The sequence below is a fragment of the Babylonia areolata genome, chromosome 17 (assembly GCF_041734735.1).
Source record: "Babylonia areolata isolate BAREFJ2019XMU chromosome 17, ASM4173473v1, whole genome shotgun sequence".
NCBI classification, from domain to species: Eukaryota; Metazoa; Mollusca; class Gastropoda; order Neogastropoda; family Buccinidae; genus Babylonia; species Babylonia areolata.
The window spans coordinates 23,934,486-23,955,682 of NC_134892.1; the positions used below are offsets into that span (position 1 = coordinate 23,934,486).

Here is a 21,197-nt window from a genome sequence, read left to right on the forward strand (position 1 = left end):
AGGTAAGTCCGTCCGTCCGTCTGTCTGTCTGGGTGGGTGGGTGGAGGGGTGGGTACAGGTGTGTGTGTGTGTGTGTGAGTATGTGTGCGTGTGAGTGTGTGTATTTGTGTGTGTGTTTGTGTGTGTGAGTATGTGTGTGTGAGTGTGTGTATTTGTGTGAGTGTGTGTATTTGTGTGAGTATGTGTGTGTGAGTGTGTGTATTTGTGTGAGTATGTGTGTGTGAGTGTGTGTATTTGTGTGAGTGTGTGTATTTGTGTGAGTGTGTGCACGTGTGTGTGTTTATGTGTGTGTGTTGCTTTCACGGATCAGTCTTTTACGTCTCCTTGAAACTGAAACTGTTTGTGATGGTGATACTTTGTGTGTGTGTGTGTGTGTTTGTATTTCAGTCTGCTCTTGCTTTGCCTTTTGAATGTTTGTGTGAAGGAAGGATTGGTTTACGAGTCTGTGTATACCATGTCCTTGCGTCTCAGAATGGATTTCCTACTAGTGGAGTGATGCTTAGAGGTAACGCGTCCGCCTAGGAAGCGAGAGAATCTGAGCACGCTGGTTCGAATCACGGCTCAGCCGCCGATATTTTCTCCCCCTCCACTAGACCTTGAGTGGTGGTCTGGACGCTAGTCATTCGGATGAGACGATAAACCGAGGTCCCATGTGCAGCACGCACTTAGCGCACGTAAAAGAACCTACGGCAACAAATGGGTTGTTCCTGGCAAAATTCTGTAGAAAAATCCACGTCAATAGGAAAAACAAATAAAACTGCACGCAGGAAAAATATTAAAAAAATGGGCGGCGCTGTAGTATAGCGACGCGCTCTCCCTGGGGAGAGCAGCCCGAATTTCACACAGAGAAATCTGTTGTGATAAAAAGAAATACAAAATACAAATACAAATACTACTAGCCGTAGGTACAAGACAGTCATCTGCTACTATGTAATAATTCAGTACACGTCCAGACACAGTCACCTGGCAAAGTTCACTGGTGTTCGGATCAAAGAAAGATGCTGCAGGCGTGCTTGACTGAAACACAGTGTTTCATGCATGTAATTTGGAGAAATTTGAGAGTTGCGTTGCTATGTCGACTTCTTCAAAATGGAATATTTTGCTCACGGATCTAAATAACATGCGATCATTATACACAAGTGAAGAAACCGATGATAATTCACATTTTGCTGAGTATAGTTTTGTTTTTGTTTGTCCTGTATTTGACAGAGTAGAAGATATTTCCTTTTTTTTTTATTCTCTTTTTACCCTTAAAAAATTACTGAAAATTTGGACTTTTCTTTCTTTTCTTTTTTGTTGTTGTTGTTTTTTTTTTATGTGTTTCTTTTTCAGACACTTTTTATATTCCCAAATACATTGTATTTGTGTGTCGGTGCTTGTGGCTTTATGTATTTCTGCATGTGTGTGTATGTGTGAGAGTGGAAGTTTGTGTGTATGTGAGAGAGAGAGAGAGAGAGGGGGGGAGGGAGGGAGAGAGACAGGGAGAGAGAGAGGGTGGGGGAGAGAGAGCGAGAGAGAGAGAAATGGAGGGAGGGAGAGAGACAGAGAGAGAGAGAGAGGGTGGGGGAGAGAGAGCGAGAGAGAGAGAAATGGAGGGAGGGAGAGAGACAGGGAGAGAGTGGGGGAGGGAGGGAGAGAGAGAGGGGGGGAGGGAGGGAGAGAGAGAGATTGGGGGAGAGAGAGAGAGAGAGAGAGAAATGGAGGGATGGAGAGAGAGAGGGGGGGAGGGAGGGAGAGAGAGAGAGAGCACAGTGTCAGTGTTTGTGTATACATGTATGTATGTGTTTCTACTTATGTGAGAGAGAGAGAGCAAGAGAGAGAGAGAGAGAGAGAGAGAGCACAGTGTCAGTGTTTGTGTATGTGTATGTGTTTCTATGAGTGAAAGAGAGATAGAGAGAGAGAGCACTATGTCAGTGTTTGAGTATCTAGTTATATGTTTCTATGTGAGAGACAGAGAAAGAGAGAGAGAGAGGGAGAGAGAGCAGAATATCAGTATTTGTGTATTATATGTGATTCTGTATAAGTGAGAGAAAGAGAGAGAGAGGGAGAGAGCACTATGTCAGTGTTTGTGTATCTAGTTATGTGTTTCTATGTGAGAGACACAGAGAGAGAGAGAGAGCAGAATATCAGTATTTGTGTATTATATGTGATTCTGTATAAGTGAGAGAAAGAGAGAGAGAGAGGGAGACAGCACTATGTCAGTGTTTGTGTATCCAGTTATGTGTTTCTGTGTGAGAGACACACAGAGAGAGAGAGAGAGAGAGAGAGCAGAATATCAGTATTTGTGTATTATATGTGATTCTGTATAAGTGAGAGAAAGAGAGAGAGAGAGGGAGAGAGCACTATGTCAGTGTTTGTGTATCTAGTTATGTGTTTCTGTGTGAGAGACAGAGAAAGAGAGAGAGAGAGAGAGAGCAGACTATCAGTATTTGTGAAAATATGTGATTCTGTATAAGTGAGAGAAAGAGAGAGAGAGAGAGGGAGACAATGACATGACTTGCCTCCCCCTGTCCACCAGGTGCTCACACTGACAGTGGGTGTAGGCTTTCTCTTCGTCTCTCTCGTCCTCATCTATTTCATCTCCTCCAGTGCCGACGTTCTCTTTCTCAACTCCGTCGTTGAGCTCACGTCCTGAGGTGACGGTCATTTTGATTGCTGGATGTCGTGGTTGTCGTCGTCAGTGGTGTGTCAATTAACGTGTAGTGTGTTGGCATCTCCCGGAGTGTAGTGAGTCGCTGTCGTGGTGGTGTGTCGTTAACGTGTAGTGTGTTGGCACCTCCTGGTGTTGACCCTTAGTGAGTTACTACTCCCTGACCTCTGCCCTTGTGACCCTTCCTGGTGACAGCATTTTGTCAGATCCCCCCCCCCCCTGACACCCCCCCCTCCCCACCACCACCACCACGCCTTGCAAGTTGCCTTGTGTCTGCTACTGTTTGTTGTTGTACTGCACCATTTCGTTTCCTCTAAAAAAAAAAAAAAAAATTTTTTAAATCATTAAAAAATTTTGGGGGGGTTAAAAAAAACCCAAAAAAACCCCCACCTAAAACCTCCACCCTGCTGGTTTAAAAAAAAAAAATGTTGTTGGCACTTTAGTGGGGTTTATTGCATGACACGGCTGACCTAACTCCTCCCTCCGATCCCGCCTCTCCACCCCTCCCACCCCCCACTTTTCCTTTTCTCTCCCTTCTCCTGTCAACTCTTGCTCTCTCTGTGTATGTGCGAATGTGTGTCTTCATGTTTTACATTTATTTGCTTATTTATTATCATTGTTGTCTTATTTATTTATTTATTTATTATCATTATTTTATTATTGTTATTACTACTATCTTTTTTATATTATAATTATTATTTATTTATTTATTTATTTATGTAAGCTTATCTATTATTTATTCACCTTTTTTTTCTTTTCTTTTTTTTTCTCAAGGCCTGACTAAGCGCGTTGGGCTACGCTGCTGGTCAGGCATCTGCTTGGCAGATGTGGTGTAGCGTATATGGATTTGTCCGAACGCAGTGACGCCTCCTTGAGCGACTGAAACTGAAACTGTCAACCTCCCCCCTCGCCCTCCCCCCCCACCCCCATGCCTCCCCCCCCACACACACTCCTCCTCTCACCCTCCCTACCCCCATTTAGTGTTCGGTGAGCTATGGAATCACAAATATGTGGAGTGATGGCCTAGAGGTAACGCGTCCGCCTAGGAAGCGAGAGAATCTGAGCGTGCTGGTTCAAATCACGGTTCAGCCGCCGATATTTCCTCCCCCTCCACTAGACCTTGAGTGGTGGTCTGGACGCTAGTCATTCAGATGAGACGATAAACCGAGGTCCCGTGTGCAGCATGCACTTAGCGCACGTAAAAGAACCCATGGCAACAAAAGGGTTGTTCCTGGCAAAATTCTGTAGAAAAATCCACATCGATAGGAAAAACAAATAAAACTACATGCAGGAAAAAATACAACAAAAAAAAAATGGGTGGCTCTGTAGTGTAGCGACGCGCTCTCCCTGGGGAGAGCAGCCCGAATTTCACACAGAGAAATCTGTTGTGATAAAAAGAAATACAGATACAAATACAAATACACCGAGCATGCACACACACCCCCAAAAAGAGTTACAACCTGAATGTTGGGAAAGGAAAAAAATAGCCATCAACATAAAAGCCTCGGCGTCAATCTATACAAGTCAACGTGGGGAGTTCCAGCCTACGAATGTGGGAAGAAGGGGAAAAAAGACGGACAGTTTTGATGCGTTTTGACCAGTGTCTGGCTGTCTAACGAAGCTTTGCTGGTCTTGACCAGACACACCTGTTGGTCGTTTCATTGTCAGGTGACTGCCGAGCATGTCAGAAATGCATGGAGTTTGTTGTTTGCTTTTGTTTAGCTGCCACAGCATCTGCACGGTTTCAGTGGCATTAGCGTCTGTCAGTATTGTTGTTTATGCTGACAAGATTGTTGTTGTTTTTCGTTTTGCTGCCCTGTCATCTGCAACCGTTATAGAGGCATTAGCATCTGTGGATGTTGTTGATGCTGACAAGAGATTGTTGTTGATTTTTGTTTTGCTGCCACAGTATCTGCACGTTTTCAGTGTCATTTGCGGATGTGGGTGTTGTTGTTACTGCTGACAAGATTGTTTGATGCTGACAAGAATGTTGTTGTTTTTCCGTTTTGCTGCCATACCATCTGCACTGTTTCAGTGCCATTAGCATCTGTTGGTGGTGTTGATACTGACAAGATTGTCGTCGTTTTTACATATTGCTGCCGTATCTGTTGGTGGTGTTGATACTGACAAGATTGTCGTCGTTTTTACATATTGCTGCCCTATCTGTTGGTGGTGTTGATACTGACAAGATTGTCGTCGTTTTTACATATTGCTGCCGTATCTGTTGGTGGTGTTGATACTGACAAGATTATCGTCATTTTTACATTTTGCTGCCGTATCTGTTGGTGGTGTTGGCATTTCAGGCCTTTCATGAGGATGAGAGGAAGGTGGCAGAATGGTCAGGACTTACCTGCCAATGCAGTTTTTGTGAGGATCTGGAGTCAGTTCGTGTTCTCCCCTCTTTCTCCCCTCTCCCTTCTTTCTCCCCTCTCCCTCTCCCTTCTTTCTCCCCTCTCCCTTCTTTCTCCCAAGTTTGACTGGAAAATCAAACTTAGCATCTAGTCATTCGGATGAGATGATGAACCCAGGTCTCGTATGCAGCACACACTTGGGACACTGTAAAACAACCCATGGCAACAAGAATGTTGTCCTGTGGCAAAAATTCTGTAACCGAAATCCACTCTGATAGGCAAACAATATGCATGCACTCGAGGCCAAAGCATGATGGGTTATGCTGCTGTTCAGGCATCTGCCTAGTGGATGTGGTGTAGCGAGCATGGATTTGTCCAAACGCAGTGATGCATCTTTGAGAAACTGAACTGGAACCTGCATGTGATGGATGTGTAGATGTTGTGAAAGACTGGTTTCTGATGGTGTGCTACTGGCTTTGTTTGTGTGTCATGGATTGATCCATTTGAGATTGGTACTTCCAGAGACAGTTGTCTGTCTGAACTGTTCTTCTGGAGATGTTTGTTGTCTGTTTGAACTGTTCTTCTGGAGATGATTGTTGTCTGTTTGAACTGTTCTTCTGGAGACGATTGTTGTCTGTTTGAACTGTTCTTCTGGAGATGATTGTTGTCTGTTTGTTTGAACTGTTCTTCTGGAGACGTTTGTTGTCTGTTTGAACTGTTCTTCTGGAGATGATTGTTGTCTGTTTGAACTGTTCTTCTGGAGATGATTGTTGTCTGTTTGAACTGTTCTTCTGGAGACGATTGTTGTCTGTTTGAACTGTTCTTCTGGAGATGATTGTTGTCTGTTCTGTTTGAACTGTTCTTCTGGAGACGATTGTTGTCTGTTTGAACTGTTCTTGTGGAGACGATTGTTGTCTGTCTGTTTGAACTGTTCTTCTGGAGATGATTGTTGTCTGTTCTGTTTGAACTGTTCTTCTAGAGATGATTGTTGTCTGTCAGTTTGAACTGTTCTTCTAGAGATGATTCTTGTCTGTTTGAACTGTTCTTCTGGAGACGATTGTTGTCTGTCTGTTTGAACTGTTCTTCTGGAGATGATTGTTGTCTGTCTGTTTGAACTGTTCTTCTGGAGATGATTGTTGTCTGTTTGAACTGTTCTTCTGGAGAAGATTGTTGTCTGTTTGAACTGTTCTTCTGGAGATGATAGTTGTCTGTCTGTTTGAACTGTTCTTCTGGAGATGATTGTTGTTTGTTTGTTTGAACTGTTCTGGAGATGATTGTTGTCTGTTCTGTTTGAACTGTTCTTCTGGAGACGATTGTTGTCTGTCTGTTTGAACTGTTCTTCTGGAGATGATTGTTGTCTGTTCTGTTTGAACTGTTCTTCTGGAGATGATTGTTGTCTGTTTGAACTGTTCTTCTGGAGACGATTGTTGTCTGTCTGTTTGAACTGTTCTTCTGGAGATGATTGTTGTCTGTCTGTTTGAACTGTTCTTCTGGAGATGATTGTTGTCTGTCTGTTTGAACTGTTCTTCTGGAGACGTTTGTTGTCTGTTCTGTTTGCTGAAATGAGTTTGAGGGTTGTTGTTGTTCTCCATTTTTGTTGTTGCTCTTTGTTTGTTTTTTCTCGTTTTTTTTTATGCCTGTGACTGTGAACAAAATAACATTTTTCTTACGGATTTCTTTCATATTATTCCATTGTTTTGATTTGTATCATAGTTAACCCATTGAATGCCACAGGACAGATTTCATCCCTCCCTGTGTGTAAAAAAAAAAAAAGTTCCCCAGGGTGGAACTTTCCATCTGCATCATTGCAGGAATTTTCCTATTGCAAATCGTTAAATTTGCGTGAAATTGTCATAATTATGTGTTAATTTTTCCTTTCAGAAAAGTATAGGTTATGTATATGTTCCTTTAGTAGTTTGCATGCTAGAATTTTTGTTTTTAATCATTGCCCTCTGTGATCAAATGTCCCTTGGCAAATAGTTGTCACTGAACATTAATTTTGCATGCATGGCACTGAAAGGGTTAATTTAGACAGTGTGGCACATGCTTCCTTTCTTCTTCCTTTTTTGTGTGCCTTTTTTAAAATTCTTTTTTTTGTCTTCTAATTAGTTCATGTCAGTCACATGATAAATACCAGTTGGAAAGTTTTCATACTTTATTTATTTATAACAAGCAGCTAGAAGTAAGCATGAATATAGGATTTGTTGTTAGAAAGAAAAAAAAAGTAAAAGAAAACCAAGCATAGTGTTGTAATGTGGCAATGCATTGTTCACAGATGACATTACAATACAATACACTGCAGTACAGTACAGTGTATAATTATTTATTTAATCCACATGTATATGATGTCTGTGTGTTACATACAATACAGTACTCTACAATGCAGTACAGTGCATGTTTGCTTATTTGATCTACATGTGTGTTTATGATTGCGGACCAAAGTATCACTTACACTACAATGCACTGCAGTGCAGTACAGTGCATAATCATTCTTTGAATTCACACGTGTGAGATGTCTTTGTGATTGCACACCATGGTGTCGCAAACAATACAATACACGGCAGTGCAATGCAGTTCATAATCATTCATTTTATCTACATGTATGTGATGTGTGAGCCATTGCAGACCATATTTAATCTACATGTATGTGATGTGTGTGATTACAGACCTTATTTGATCCACACGTATGTGATGTGTGAGTGATTACAGACCATATTTAATCCACACGTATGCAGTGTGTGTGATTACAGACCATATTTAATCCACACGTATGTGATGTGTGAGTGATTACAGACCTTATTTAATCTACACGTATGTGATGTGTGTGTGATTACAGACCATATTTGATCCACATGTATGTGATGTGTGAGTGATTTCAGACCCTATTTAATCCACACGTATGTGATGTGTGAGTGATTACAGACCATATTTAATCCACATGTATGTGATGTGTGAGTGATTACAGACCATATTTAATCCACATGTATGTGATGTGTGAGTGATCACAGACCTTATTTAATCCACACATATGTGATGTGTGAGTGATTACAGACCATATTTAATCCACACATATGTGATGTATGAGTGATTACAGACCATATTTAATCCACACGTATGTGATGTATGAGTGATTACAGACCATATTTGATCCACATGTATGTGATGTGTGAGTGATCACAGACCATATTTGATCCACACGTATGTGATGTGTGAGTGATTACAGACCATATTTAATCCACACGTATGTGATGTTTGAGTGATTACAGACCGTATTTAATCCACACATATGTGATGTGTGTGTGATTACAGACCATATTTAATCCACACGTATGTGATGTGTGAGTGATTACAGACCATATTTAATCCACACGTATGTGATGTGTGTGTGTGTAGACCTTATTTAATCCACACGTATGTGATGTGTGAGTGATTACAGACCATATTTAATCCACACGTATGTGATGTGTGTGTGTGTAGACCTTATTTAATCCACATGTATGTGATGTGTGTGTGATTACAGACCATATTTAATCCACACGTATGTGATGTGTGTGTGATTACAGACCATGTTTAATCCACACGTATGTGATGTGTGTGTGATGACAGACCATATTTAATCCACACGTATGTGATGTGTGTGTGTGCAGACCTTATTTAATCCACACGTATGTGATGTGTGTGTGATTACAGACCATATTTAATCCACACGTATGTGATGTGTGAGTGATTACAGACCATATTTAATCCACACGTATGTGATGTGTGTGTGTGCAGACCAGGGTGTTGGCTACAGGAGTGGTGATCCTCATCGTGTCTCTAGTGTTCGTCTACTTTCTGTCTGCAAGGGCTGACTTTCTGTTTGATCGCCGTTCCGTCTACAGAGAGTTTCTGGTGGAAGTGGACACATGATTTTTGTTTCAGCTATTGATTTTCCGAAAATATGACTGTTTGTTCTATGCTCAGATTTGTAATATTGACATTTGGTTAGGGTGTGTTGTGTTTTGTTTGTGTGTTAACTTTCTTTTCTTCTGTGTTTGTGTGTGTGTGTGTGTGTGTTTTAGAGTGTTTGTGTGTTTTTTTAGGGAATGCATCTTTGTGTGTGTGTGTGTGTGTGGATTGTGTTAGAGAGGTAGAGTTTGTGTGTGTAAGTGTGTGCCTGTGTATGTGTGTGTTCAGGAAAGACACTGCTCATGCAAAATCACCAATTCTGTGTGTGAGTCGTTCAGAAAAAGAGTCCCTGTTCATCGCCGGAATTCATGAACTGGAGTACACTAAGGTGTTCCCTTGTCAGATCTGCTGCAGCCCGGTGTATGTAGTTACCTCCCTGTATCACTGACCATGTGGTCTGTTCTTTCCTCATCAGTTGTTTCCCCTTGTCAGCTGCCCAGTGTGTGTAGTTACCTCCCTGTATCACTGTGACCATGTGGTCTGTTCTTTCCTCATCAGTTGTGTCCCCTTGTCAGCTGCCCAGTGTGTGTAGTTACCTCCCTGTATCACTGTGACCATGTGGTCTGTTCTTTCCTCATCAGTTGTGTCCCCTTATCAGCTGCCCAGTGAGTGTAGTTACCTCCCTGTATCACTGTGACCATGTGGTCTGCTCTTTCCTCATCAGTTGTGTCCCCTTATCAGCTGCCCAGTGTGTGTAGTTACCTCCCTGTATCACTGTGACCATGTGGTCTGTTCTTTCCTCATCAGTTGTGTCCCCTTATCAGCTGCCCAACATGTGTAGTTACCTCCCTGTATCACTGTGACCATGTGGTCTGCTCTTTCATCATCAGTTGTGTCCACTTGTCAGCTGCCCAGTGTGTGTAGTTACCTCCCTGTATCACTGTGACCATGTGGTCTGCTCTTTCATCATCAGTTGTGTCCCCTTGTCAGCTGCCCAGTGTGTGTAGTTACCTCCCTGTATCACTGTGACCATGTGGTCTGCTCTTTCCTCATCAGTTGTGTCCCCTTGTCAGCTGCCCAACATGTGTAGTTACCTCCCTGTATCACTGTGACCATGTGGTCTGTTCTTTCCTCATCAGTTGTTTCCCCTTGTCAGCTGCCCAGTGTGTGTAGTTACCTCCCTGTATCACTGTGACCATGTGGTCTGCTCTTTCCTCATCAGTTGTGTCCCCTTGTCAGCTGCCCAACATGTGTAGTTACCTCCCTGTATCACTGTGACCATGTGGTCTGTTCTTTCCTCATCAGTTGTTTCCCCTTATCAGCTGCCCAGTGTGTGTAGTTACCTCCCTGTATCACTGTGACCATGTGGTCTGTTCTTTCTTCATCAGTTGTGTCCCCTTATCAGCTGCCCAGTGTGTGTAGTTACCTCCCTGTATCACTGTGACCATGTGGTCTGTTCTTTCCTCATCAGTTGTGTCCCCTTATCAGCTGCCCAGTGTGTGTAGTTACCTCCCTGTATCACTGTGACCATGTGGTCTGCTCTTTCCTCATCAGTTGTGTCCCCTTATCAGCTGCCCAACGTGTGTAGTTACCTCCCTGTATCACTGTCGCCATGTGCTCTGTCCTCTTTCCTTATCAGTCGATGGTCGTGCATAATCTCACTTGGAATACTTGATGCTGAATAGCTGTGTGGTTACCTGTGTGTTTCTTCATCAGTTGACGGCTGTGCATAATCACACCTGATGTAGTGTCAACCTGTCAACACCCTGTCCATTTGACAGTCTTGCGACCGGTCCGCTGAAGGGTTTTATATTTGTCAGTAGTCATGCGTTAATTCAACAGCTGATGTGAGAATAGGTTATGTGTGTTAGTTTTCGTCACAGCTGAATTCTCTGTGTGAAATTTTGTCAACACAGTGCAGCACTTTTTCTTCTTCTTCTTTTCTGTCTGTAGATGTATGTGTTTTAAAATGGGAATGGGATTTTTGATAGATTTTTTTTTTTTTTTGTGGACAGCTCTTCTTATCGCCTTGGGTTCTTTTATGTGTGATAGCTGCTTGCTGCACACAGAACCTCGGTTCGGTTTATTGTCTCTTCCAAAAGACTAGCTCCCAGACCACCACTCAGGGTCTAAGTGGAGGGGGGGAGTGAAATTCTTAGTCTGTGTAGGAATTGAACCTGAGTACATGGACTTCCCTCACGGTCATTTGGCCACTGCTCACAGTTCCTTGTGACACTGGTGAACATTTACTGAAAGGTGTCGTATCTGTTCAGTGAATGGAGATGGATAGAAGGTTGTCTGCTTGTTTTCACTGTGTGTCTTCATCTGTTTATTTGATTTGTTTCAGGAGCTGTGCTTATGTGTACTTGTGTGTGTGTGTGTGTTTGTGAGTGTTTGTATTTGTATGCTGTTTGAGAGCGTGTGTGCGTATTGCTATCCACCATATCCATCAAGGAATCTGCATTGATATTTTTTTTTACACAATGCAGTAATATACCACTGTATTCACTGCACAATTATGATTCATCAGAACTAAAAAAAAAAAAAAATTCACAGGTTGTCAAATAACTGAGAAGACCCAGACAGGCAGAAGAGAACTTAATAATACAATCAGCTGAAGAAGTGATATTAACTCTCTCCGGATGAAGGACAAATGCGTGAGCATTCCTACATAAAATGTATTCGGTTTCAGACGACGGAATGGAGTAGCATTTTCAAGAAATAAAAATCCATCACGCGCTGTACACGTGATTTTGTGATTAGCCAAGCAGAGTGTGCTATTCTGGGTCACTTTACAATATGATTGGCCAGCCTGCCATGTGTTGCCCGTCTCGCACACATGCTGACAAAGTCACTGACCGGTCGTCTGCTCACGTGCCAGCCTGCTTGCTGTTCTCAAAATGTTGTGGAGCGAACAAGGCAGCGACGGCAACGTTTTAGTGTTGCCGAAGTACTTGAAATGCTACAAACTGAAGGGTCGGACAAAAGCAAGGGAGAAAACTTGTCGTCCCGAGTGAGTTAATGGCTGCAATAGCCGAGTGTTTAAAGTGTTGGACTTTTGATCAGGGGTCCTTGTTTCGAGTCCCAGTTGTAGCACCAGGACAGAGGGTAGAGATTTTTTCCCATTGCCCAGGTCAACATATGTGCAGTTGTGCTAGTGCCTGAACCCTAACTGTGTGTATACACATGCAGAAGATTAAATATGCGCATTAAAGATCCCATGTCGGCGTTCAGTGGCTTATGGAACATGAACATACCCAGCATGCCCACCCCCTGAAAACAGTGTGTGGTTGCCTTCATGGCAGGGTCAAACATACACATGAGAACCAATTTCATACACACCAGTAATAGTAGGAATTACAATCCACAAATGTAGATGTCAGTGAATGTCTATTGTGACCAGTTCGTTAGTAATCATCTGAGCATATGGATTTTGGTTCTTTGTCTTTGTGATGATGATGATTTGTGTTCTGTACGAAAAACACTTCTCGCTTTGCTGATCCTTAAACCTTGTGTTCTAGTCATGCACAGGTCCAGTCTTCATAAGTCTGGAATTTTGTGAAAGGAATGTGTGTTTTTGAGAGTCTGCGAATTGTCCTTCAATGATAATTTCATTTTAAATATCAGGAACAAAATTAGTGCATATTAGTTATAGCAGGAACCTGGAAAAAATATCTCTGCACACTTTTGTGAATGATCAGAAACAAAAGTGGCTTGTGAATTGAGTGCATGAATTACGGCGGGTAAATTGCCATTAACTTTTTTTCTTTTCTTTTTTTTTTTGAGGACACCTACCCCCACCCAAGCATTTTAACCACCATCACCACTACCATCCCCATCCAGCCCCCTCACCTCCATCCAGAAAGAGGATGTTGTATCTTTCGCTCTTTCCAAACCATAGGCGAGAGCAAGTGATGAACATTGTAGGAGCTTAGATTAGGCAGGCGTAGTTACCATCCCTTGGGTGATTATTTTCTGGTCTTGATGCTTCTCTGGGAAAAAAGGTGGAGAAAAAAACATATATGTAAACGAAGAGATCTCGTGTGATGTTTGAATTGAGCTCCACAGTGAATCTCAGGGCAATTAAAAAACTTACTTCTTTTTTTTAAGGGTATGTGTGGTCTTGTCATGTGAGTACCGGTATTCAATATGTGTGGAAATTCATGCAGTAGCCAGTTCTCCTTAAAGTAATATTGCTGCCAACAAACAAGTGTACATCTATTCTAACATCATGTCTTGGTGTCTGTGGATTGTGAACAATCAAAGTGTATGAATTTTAAAATCTGTACTGTTTTGTTTTTTTTTCTTCTGTTTTTTGTTTGTTTGTTTTGTTTTTTGGGGAGGGGATGGAAGGGATGGGGATAGCAATGTTCCCCTTTTTATGATTGTTCTTACCGGAGTATGTAATTTGTATATACCATGGTATATCATTTTCACATGGATTTAAAGTCTGCGTCATTTGGATTTGTTGGTCATCGTTTATACATAGATATTGATGTAAATCCTGTATTGTTTGGTTTCTTTTTGTCAACAATATTTAAAGCATTCATATCCAAAAACAGCCCTTAATTATATATCCTTTTTTTTTCTTCTTCTTTTTTTTTGCATTTATTCTTATACCTATGCCCTTATGTTGGTGATAACAACAAAATAGAACGCGTGTAAAAACTGCAATTTTTTTAGACTTGAAAGAGCACCAGTGTACATAAGTTTGTATTTTTTCACTTATTTATGGAATTATACTCATTTTAAACTGTCACATTGCTGAGTTTTTCATTTGTGTGGGGGTGGGGGGGTGTCGACCAATGTATATTTTATGTGTGCATATGTATGCATGCTTTGTATGTTCATGTGTGCGTGTGTGTGCACTGAAAAACAATGTTTGAAAATATCCGGAAAGCATGTGTAAATGAGCTCAGATTTGATAGATTTATATTTCATAATTTTTAGATTGATGAATCCTTTTGATTTTTATGTAGACGATTGGCAGGCTTGTAAATAAGGTCATCTTTGTGAAGTTATTTGCACAATATTGCAGCAGTAGAATTGTGGGTGGGTGTGAGAGAGTGACAAAGTTTATGTGTGTGTGTTGCATCATGCTGATATTGATAGAATGTTTTTGTTTAATTGAGAATATAGAATTGTTTGTTGTTTTTTTCCAGACATTTTCTTTACAGAAGGGATAATGTGAGGGGTTGATCTCCTGCGCTGTTGTTGGCAATATGATCATTGTTGAAGTGAACCATTGAACGCATCGTTGTAGTTTTGTATTCACTGTAGTAAGCACTTTGTACGTTGTGCAGCAAATTGGTCAGAATTGATCGCGATGTCTTTTCTTGTGCGTCTTGAAATGAATGTAGCTGGCATTGAAGACAGCAGCCATGTGTTGTCAGATGTTGTGTGGTTTGCGTCATGCATTGTGTTGATGGACGTTGTAGTCAGTGCATGTTGGTGATGTTTGTTTCGAAGTGCGGTTACAGTAAGAACTGGGTGTGTTTTATCCATTTTATCGGCAGTGTATTGTCAGGGTAGCTGCCCATATCCTTGTATGCTCAGTGCTGCACTTTTTACGCTGTCATTGAAGTTCACAATCTCTCCTTTAATCTGCATTTCTCATGCAGAAAGAACACGGAAGTTAATTACTCTCCTGTGTGATACACGTTAAGAAAATGTCGAATGCTTCTTCAGAAATACTGAAAAAATGTGTAAATTTTGACATTATGTACTGTAGAAGATACAGGGAAATTGTATATACAGAAAATCAAGGAATTCCAATCCAGCGTTTATTGTGGGTATTTAGTTGAACTCGTGAATAAGATGTTGACAGCAAGGCACTACTGAACACCACCTACGTGACTCAGCAACTGTGCAGGGTCTCCTCTGGTGCGTGGCCTCCTGATGACCTAACACCAGTAGTTCCCTGTTGACTGCTGGTATAGAGAGTGCAGCAGACAAATCACTGAACAGTGCAGATGACAGAGCAACACACACGAAAAAGTTGAATCTGAAAAGAACTACCAGGTACAAAAGGCAAGAGGAGTATGGCTCCTTCCATTGCAGGGAAAAAATGGTCATATACATGGAGGCCCCGCTCTAGATATGAGTGTGTGTCGCTAGCTTGGAAAAGCAGAAGAAAAATGAAGAATAGTCTGACATCTTGGAAAACCAAAGGGAAGTCTGTCTCTGTTGTAATCTGAGGATCATTTTGATGTTTTAGGAATGTTTACATTTTACACTTTACCAAGTCTAACATGATAAAGTGAGGTTAAGATTTCTGAGGGACTTTAAAATGTGTTCATCCGTGATACCAACTGTGGTGCATAGTTTCTCACAGGCCTAGAACATCATGTTTGATTATAGAGAGAATTCTCATTTACGTTTTAAGAATATTTTGAAACTCATGGCCATTGTTGGTCTTAGATTAAATCATGATTCTCATTGATCAGTATGTGAGGTATAGAAAGGATTGGAATTGGAGCAGGGGGATGTGTATTTGTATAGTTTTTAGAAGCATGGAGCGTGTTCATTCACCTCTCCTTCACCGGTGTGATGTGGGTGGAGCATTGTGTTTAGTGCGTTGGGAGATGCGACCAATTTGTGTGAAACTGAAAGCAAGAGATTCAGGTGTGTCAGTGAGTAAGGAAGAGTTTGAAGTGAACTGACCTCAGTGTTTCTGATGTACATTCCACGTAGAGACATGCATCAAACTAATGTCTTGGATAGTGCTTGACTTGAATAAAGCCGATGACTGACATTTCACTGGACTGTTTCTTTGGATGGCCGAAGAGTGAGGTTGACAAAGTCTTTCTCTTCTGCATTCGTGGGCTGCAACTCCCACATTCACTTGTATGCACATGAGTGGGCTTTTACGTGTATGACCATTTTTACCCCGCCATGTAGGCAGCCATGCTCCGTTTACGGGGGTGTGCATGCTGGGTATGTTCTTGTTTCCATAACCCACCGAACGCTGACATGGATTACAGGATCTTTAACGTGCATATTTGATCTTCTGCTTGCATATACACACGAAGGGGGTTCAGGCACTAGTAAGTCTGCACATATGTTGACCTGGGAGATCGTAAAAATCACCCTTTACCCACCAGGCGCCATCACCGTGATTCGAACCCGGGACCCTCAGATTGACAGTCCAACGCTTTAACCACTCGGCTATTGCGCCCGTCGAAGTCTTTCTCAAATTTCTGTTCAGTTGGGGCATGTAAAGCAGGTGCGCCAATGACTGTACCTGTGCTCATTTTCTTTCCCAGTTTTTTTTTGTCTTCAGGGTCAAGGAGATTGATGTGTTTTCAGTCCTGATCCAGTTGTGCTTTTGTGGAGAGCTCTAAGAATGTCCCAGCTAGACATGACCTGCAGTGTGAAGGTCAGACAGCAGCATGTGACATCCATAAGGTGCAGTACAGACACTGGAGACCTACACTGACCACAGATGTTGGCCATTGTGTGGGAGAGAGTTCTACACTTATATATGTGCCCCAGGATTTGGGACAATTCCTGTCTTTTGAAGATGATGGGGGTGTTGATGCTGCTGCTATTGGGGTCTTTTCTTTTTTTTTTTAGGGTTTGGGACTATTATTATTATTGCTTATATCTTTGAGGCATCAATCAGGCTAAGACATGCAGACACTTGCAGTGTTGGTCAGAAAACGAACAGCACTCCCAAAAGATGCATCCCTGTAGTGATTGACCCTCAACAATATGGTCCAAGTCTTCCCATTTCAGCCCACAGCACTCTCAACTCTGAACAGAAGTCAGCCACAGGCTTGAAAAAAACAACAACAACAAAAAAAACCCCAAAAAAACACCCTCAAACACCCTCATGGGGTCTGAACTCACCTCCTCCCAGTCATAACTCCACACCACCAACCACAGCAGCTGTTTACAGTTCAATACTTATTACTCACAATAGTCATAATATAAGTAACAGGAATGATGATAAATGAGAGGGTGTTGAGTCCCCAACAGTCAGTCAGAGAGGATGTATGCTGTGTGTACCTAACAGGCAGAAATCACGCCTCAGGCCTCCCCAGCACCGTGTTCCAAGTCATTCTCACCACCTGCTGACTTCATCCCACTGCCTCTTCAGCCAGCCTTCACCATGGAGGTAAGGTTGTTCTCAAACTTGCACATTCAACACCAAATACAGATGGAACAAGCCATTAAATATATATATATATATATATATATATATATATTCTGAAATACTTTATTTAAACAAAAACTGTACCAACTCCTTTCTTTCAAAAGTAGTCAAACTGCATTCTAATGCAACCCAAGAAGACAATTGAAAGCAAAAGTCACAAACTGTAAAGTTTTTTTTTCTTTCCTTTTAATGAAACATGAACAAGTTTATGCAAAAAACATAAAGTGAGCAGAAACTGGCACAGGGTAGTCGCAGCATACTGGAAACTGGAATTTTTTCCCTTTTTTTTTTTTCCAACTTCTTTTAACATGAAAAAGAACAGAAACAAGAACTGGCACAAAGTTTGTTTCAGCAGTAACTGAGTAAGTGCAATGAAAACAGGAAAGAAAACAGTCACTGTGGTGTAGACAGATCACCAAGGCTTACTGGAAAGTGTTATGATACAGTTTATACAGTCAAAGAGAAGTGAAGTGATAGCTATTTTCTTAATTTAAAAAAACAAACCTACATGTCAACAAAAATTATACCTCTTCCAGAAAAGGCCAGTCAGTCACTGCCAGCAATTTCACTTGTCCTCTAGAAACTAACTCCAACAGAAACACCAACTATAATCAGAAGACCGACCAAAACTTAATGAGGGAAAGGGGGGGCTGGGGAGAGATGACCCAGACCCACACATTAACTTACAAGACAAACACATCATAATAACATTAATAATAATAATAATACTAATAAAACAGTCCACAGCAGTCAGGACATGACTGTGAAGGCAAACACTGTTCAACATGGGGTCCCGGCCAGCCACAGGCAGCACCAAGAAAAACAAAGGAACAATGCTGCTCACACAACAGTCTCCTGGCTGTCTGCAGGGATCACAGAAGACGTACGCAGCTCTCGTGAGTCACAGGAGAGAGGTGTGAGCAGCCAACAAGCAGTGGATGACGGGGAGAGGGGAAAGTGTCTTTACCCCTTGCCGACCAGGAGGTGGTTGCCGGTCATGGTGGCGCCCTGGGAGGGCTGCTGGGACAGGGGCCGGCGGAACAGCAGTACGTGGGGCTCTGCAACACACACACATCTCATCAACCTCTTCCCCACTGCCGCTGTGTGCAGTGGCGGCAGTGGTTCTGCATCCACCAAGGAAACTACAGAATCTGACAAAGGGTACAGGGATCAAATCACATACTCGCCAAATTTTCTCCCACTCCACTGGATCTTCAGTGGCGGTCTGGAAGCCAGTCATTCAGGGCAGGCGATAAACTGAGGTCCTTCATGCAGAAAGAACTTAGCCCATGTAAAAGAACTAATGACAACAAAAGGGGTTGTCTGTGGCAAAGCTGTGAAGAAAAACCAACACTAACATATGTGTGTGTGCCTTCACATCACTGAACGACACAAACGAATGATGAGGGCCAAAAGGCAGCTGTCAGTCACGGAGTCAGCTCTACTCAGGTAGGCAGCCTGTTGTGCAAGTAACTGTGTTTGTAAAGCGCTTTGGTTTCCGACAGAAGATTGCTAGCCACTACATAAATATCAATATCTTCCTCCTCTTGGTTATGACAACAATCTACCATCTTGCCTTGGTATACACATAAAATTATGGCCAACGTACCCAGTAAAAAACTAGCATGCCACCATATATGGCACCTCCTTACAACACACACACACACACACACATGATATCACAGAGCCCAGTGAGGCAGTGCATGTACTGACCAGGGGCGTGGACCATGTAGTGGATCCAGCCAGGGGACTGCTGCACCCCCAGGTTCCTCCACTCTGTCTCTGTCATCAGCCGCTGCTTGGGCACCAGCTTGGCCACGTCAGGTGGCAGGATCACGTGTCTGCACACACACACACACATATTGTATGAAAGTTGGATGGGTGCAATAGCGGAGTGGTTAAAGTGTTGGACTTTCAATCTGAGGGTCCTGGGTTCAAATTTCCATAACAGCGCCTGATGACCGATCTCCCAGGTCAACATGTGCAGACTTGCTTGTGCCTGAATCCCCTTCATGTGTATACGCAAGCAGAAGATCAAATACACAGGTTAAAGATCCTGTAATCCATGTCAGCGTTCGGTGGGTTATGGAAACAAGAACATACTCAGCATGCACACCCCTGAAAATGGAGTATGGCTGCATACATGGCAGGGTAAAAATGGTCATACACGTAAAAGCCAACACATGTACATGTATACGAGTGAATGTGAGAGTTGGAGCTCACAAAGGAAGAAGTAGTAGTATGAAGTTGTGTCCCTCTATGACCATCAATACAGCAGAGGATATAACTGTTGTCCAGACTATCTGGGCTAGAATTTGATTATCTTGAAGTGCCCTGCCCAAGTCACATCCCCACTCTCCTGCCCAGGAGGGCTTCAGGACAGTCAGTGTTGGGACGGTCTCCTAACGCCAAGTAGCCCTAAAGTCTGCAGCAAAAAGAGCAAGTGCTACCTTACCTTCTAGTTTGAGAGCTATAGTCCTTCACAGAAGACTAAGCTGTAAATAAATTCTATTGCAGTGAAGAAACCATTAATGATAATCACACAGCTCTTGTTTTAACCCAGCATAAAAACCACTTGTTCATTATTCTTCAATGACAAAAAAATTAAAATAAATAAATAATAATAATAATCCACCAGTGACTCATGCATTGGTCAGGCCTTGAGAGCATACAAAAAAACAACAACAAAAAACAAACAAAAACACACACACAAAAAGAGTCTGATCAGAACATATCACAAACTTAGCAATCAACATAAGTACTTTGGAATCTTTTTTAATGCATAAATGAACAATTAATAAATTGAAGTTCAGATCTTTTCTTCTTTTTTTGTGTGTGTGTAACTGTTGCAAAGATGGAAGGAATTATATTTTACCTGTATTCATACATGTCGTCATAGTATTTCTCAGAGTAGGCAATCTGGTCTGCTGGCATGCTGGCCAACTGGGGTGTATGGTTAAAGCCAAGTCTGGAAAGCACACACCACACAAATGGACCAAAGATAAGCTACTGTTAGTTTCATCTTGCATATAACTCTCCCGTCCCCACCCCATCAACTTCAAATGTAAACTGAATCAATGAATGCCTGGATTGATGGCATTGTGGGCAATATCCAAATTTCTACCCCTGTACTGTTTCACTTCTAAGAGAGAAAAAGTTGTAAATTGGTTAATAACATTGAAATATTTACTCCACATTTCTTCCCCTCCACTCTTTTATTGGATTTCAATGTAGAGTTTATCATAACAATGTTTTTAACCAATTTACAACTTCTGTCTTTGAAACGAAACTGAATGGAAAGAGTACATAAGAAGAAATGTGGATATTGCCATTAGATTCTACAAGAACATTCATAAACTCAAGTAGGTCTGAAACTAACGAAAAACTTTTTAGACTTTTTTCCTTTCTTCCTTTCAAAGTTTTCCATATGCTGTGGCTCGGTATCCGATGGTGTGCCATGTTTCGTTAAGTGAAGGAGGAAAATAAAACTATTATCAAAACAGAAAAAAAATAATTCCACACAGACATTAATATCTATTTCGTATGTGTTAATAATTCTACTGACAGTACCGTGTCACATTTAATGACAAAACATGCTGACTTTCAAAAACACAAGATGAGGAAAGAATGACACCTAATGCTATACATATATAAATGTAACTCCTCTCGGAAGTTACTTTGGTGCACTTGTCTAATGTTTGCCAAGCAATTCAATTGCAAAGACTGAAAGCACTTACCCCCTCTCGTAACTTACTTTTCTTCGGGTGCACTTGTCTGATGTTTGCCAAGTAATTTAATAACAATGATTGAAAGAATGCCGACAAGCTGTGAGGTCGAGGTGGATGTGGACTCGAACTTCAAAGCTTCTCATCGAAAGTTCTTTCCAGTTCTACCGATTCCTCCAATATTGTGCGACCAAATTCGTGCTTCTAACTAAAATAAAACTGTAGTCGTGTGCCTTAGACAGAGAAAGGTGTTTGCGTGGTTGTGTCCTCTCACTTACCAAATTTGAAAAGTTTGTCAAATGAGTCACAAGCAACACGTGAAAAGGACGACAGTTGTATTTTGCGCCCACTTGTCATTTGTTTGCAGACGGCAACTGTAAGTTTTTATAAAACTAGAAATCGTATATATTTCTAAAATAAACTGT

At 41.8% G+C, this 21,197-nt stretch overlaps 2 protein-coding genes across 2 annotated transcripts in view; one reads left to right on the forward strand and one right to left on the reverse strand.

The window, feature by feature from the left end:
• LOC143291768 (nicastrin-like) overlaps positions 1–15,643 on the forward strand; it is a 40,457-nt gene extending 24,814 nt beyond the window's left edge. The window contains exons 14-15 of the mRNA XM_076601908.1: positions 1–2; positions 8,776–15,643. The exon at positions 1–2 is cut by the window's left edge and continues 96 nt beyond it. Coding sequence (XP_076458023.1) covers positions 1–2; positions 8,776–8,910 — 137 coding nt within the window. The 3' untranslated portion in view covers positions 8,911–15,643. The remainder of the gene's footprint in view (positions 3–8,775) is intronic.
• A 1,445-nt stretch (positions 15,644–17,088) lies between these two features.
• On the reverse strand, positions 17,089–21,150 carry LOC143291529 (cyclin-dependent kinases regulatory subunit 1-like). The gene is made up of 4 exons (XM_076601431.1): positions 21,051–21,150; positions 19,923–20,015; positions 18,761–18,888; positions 17,089–18,105 (listed from the first exon to the last, which is right to left on the reverse strand). Exons 2-4 carry the CDS (start codon positions 19,979–19,981, stop codon positions 18,011–18,013), a joined length of 282 nt encoding a protein of 93 aa, XP_076457546.1. The 5' UTR covers positions 19,982–20,015; positions 21,051–21,150; the 3' UTR covers positions 17,089–18,010.
• Positions 21,151–21,197: the final 47 nt, after the last annotated feature.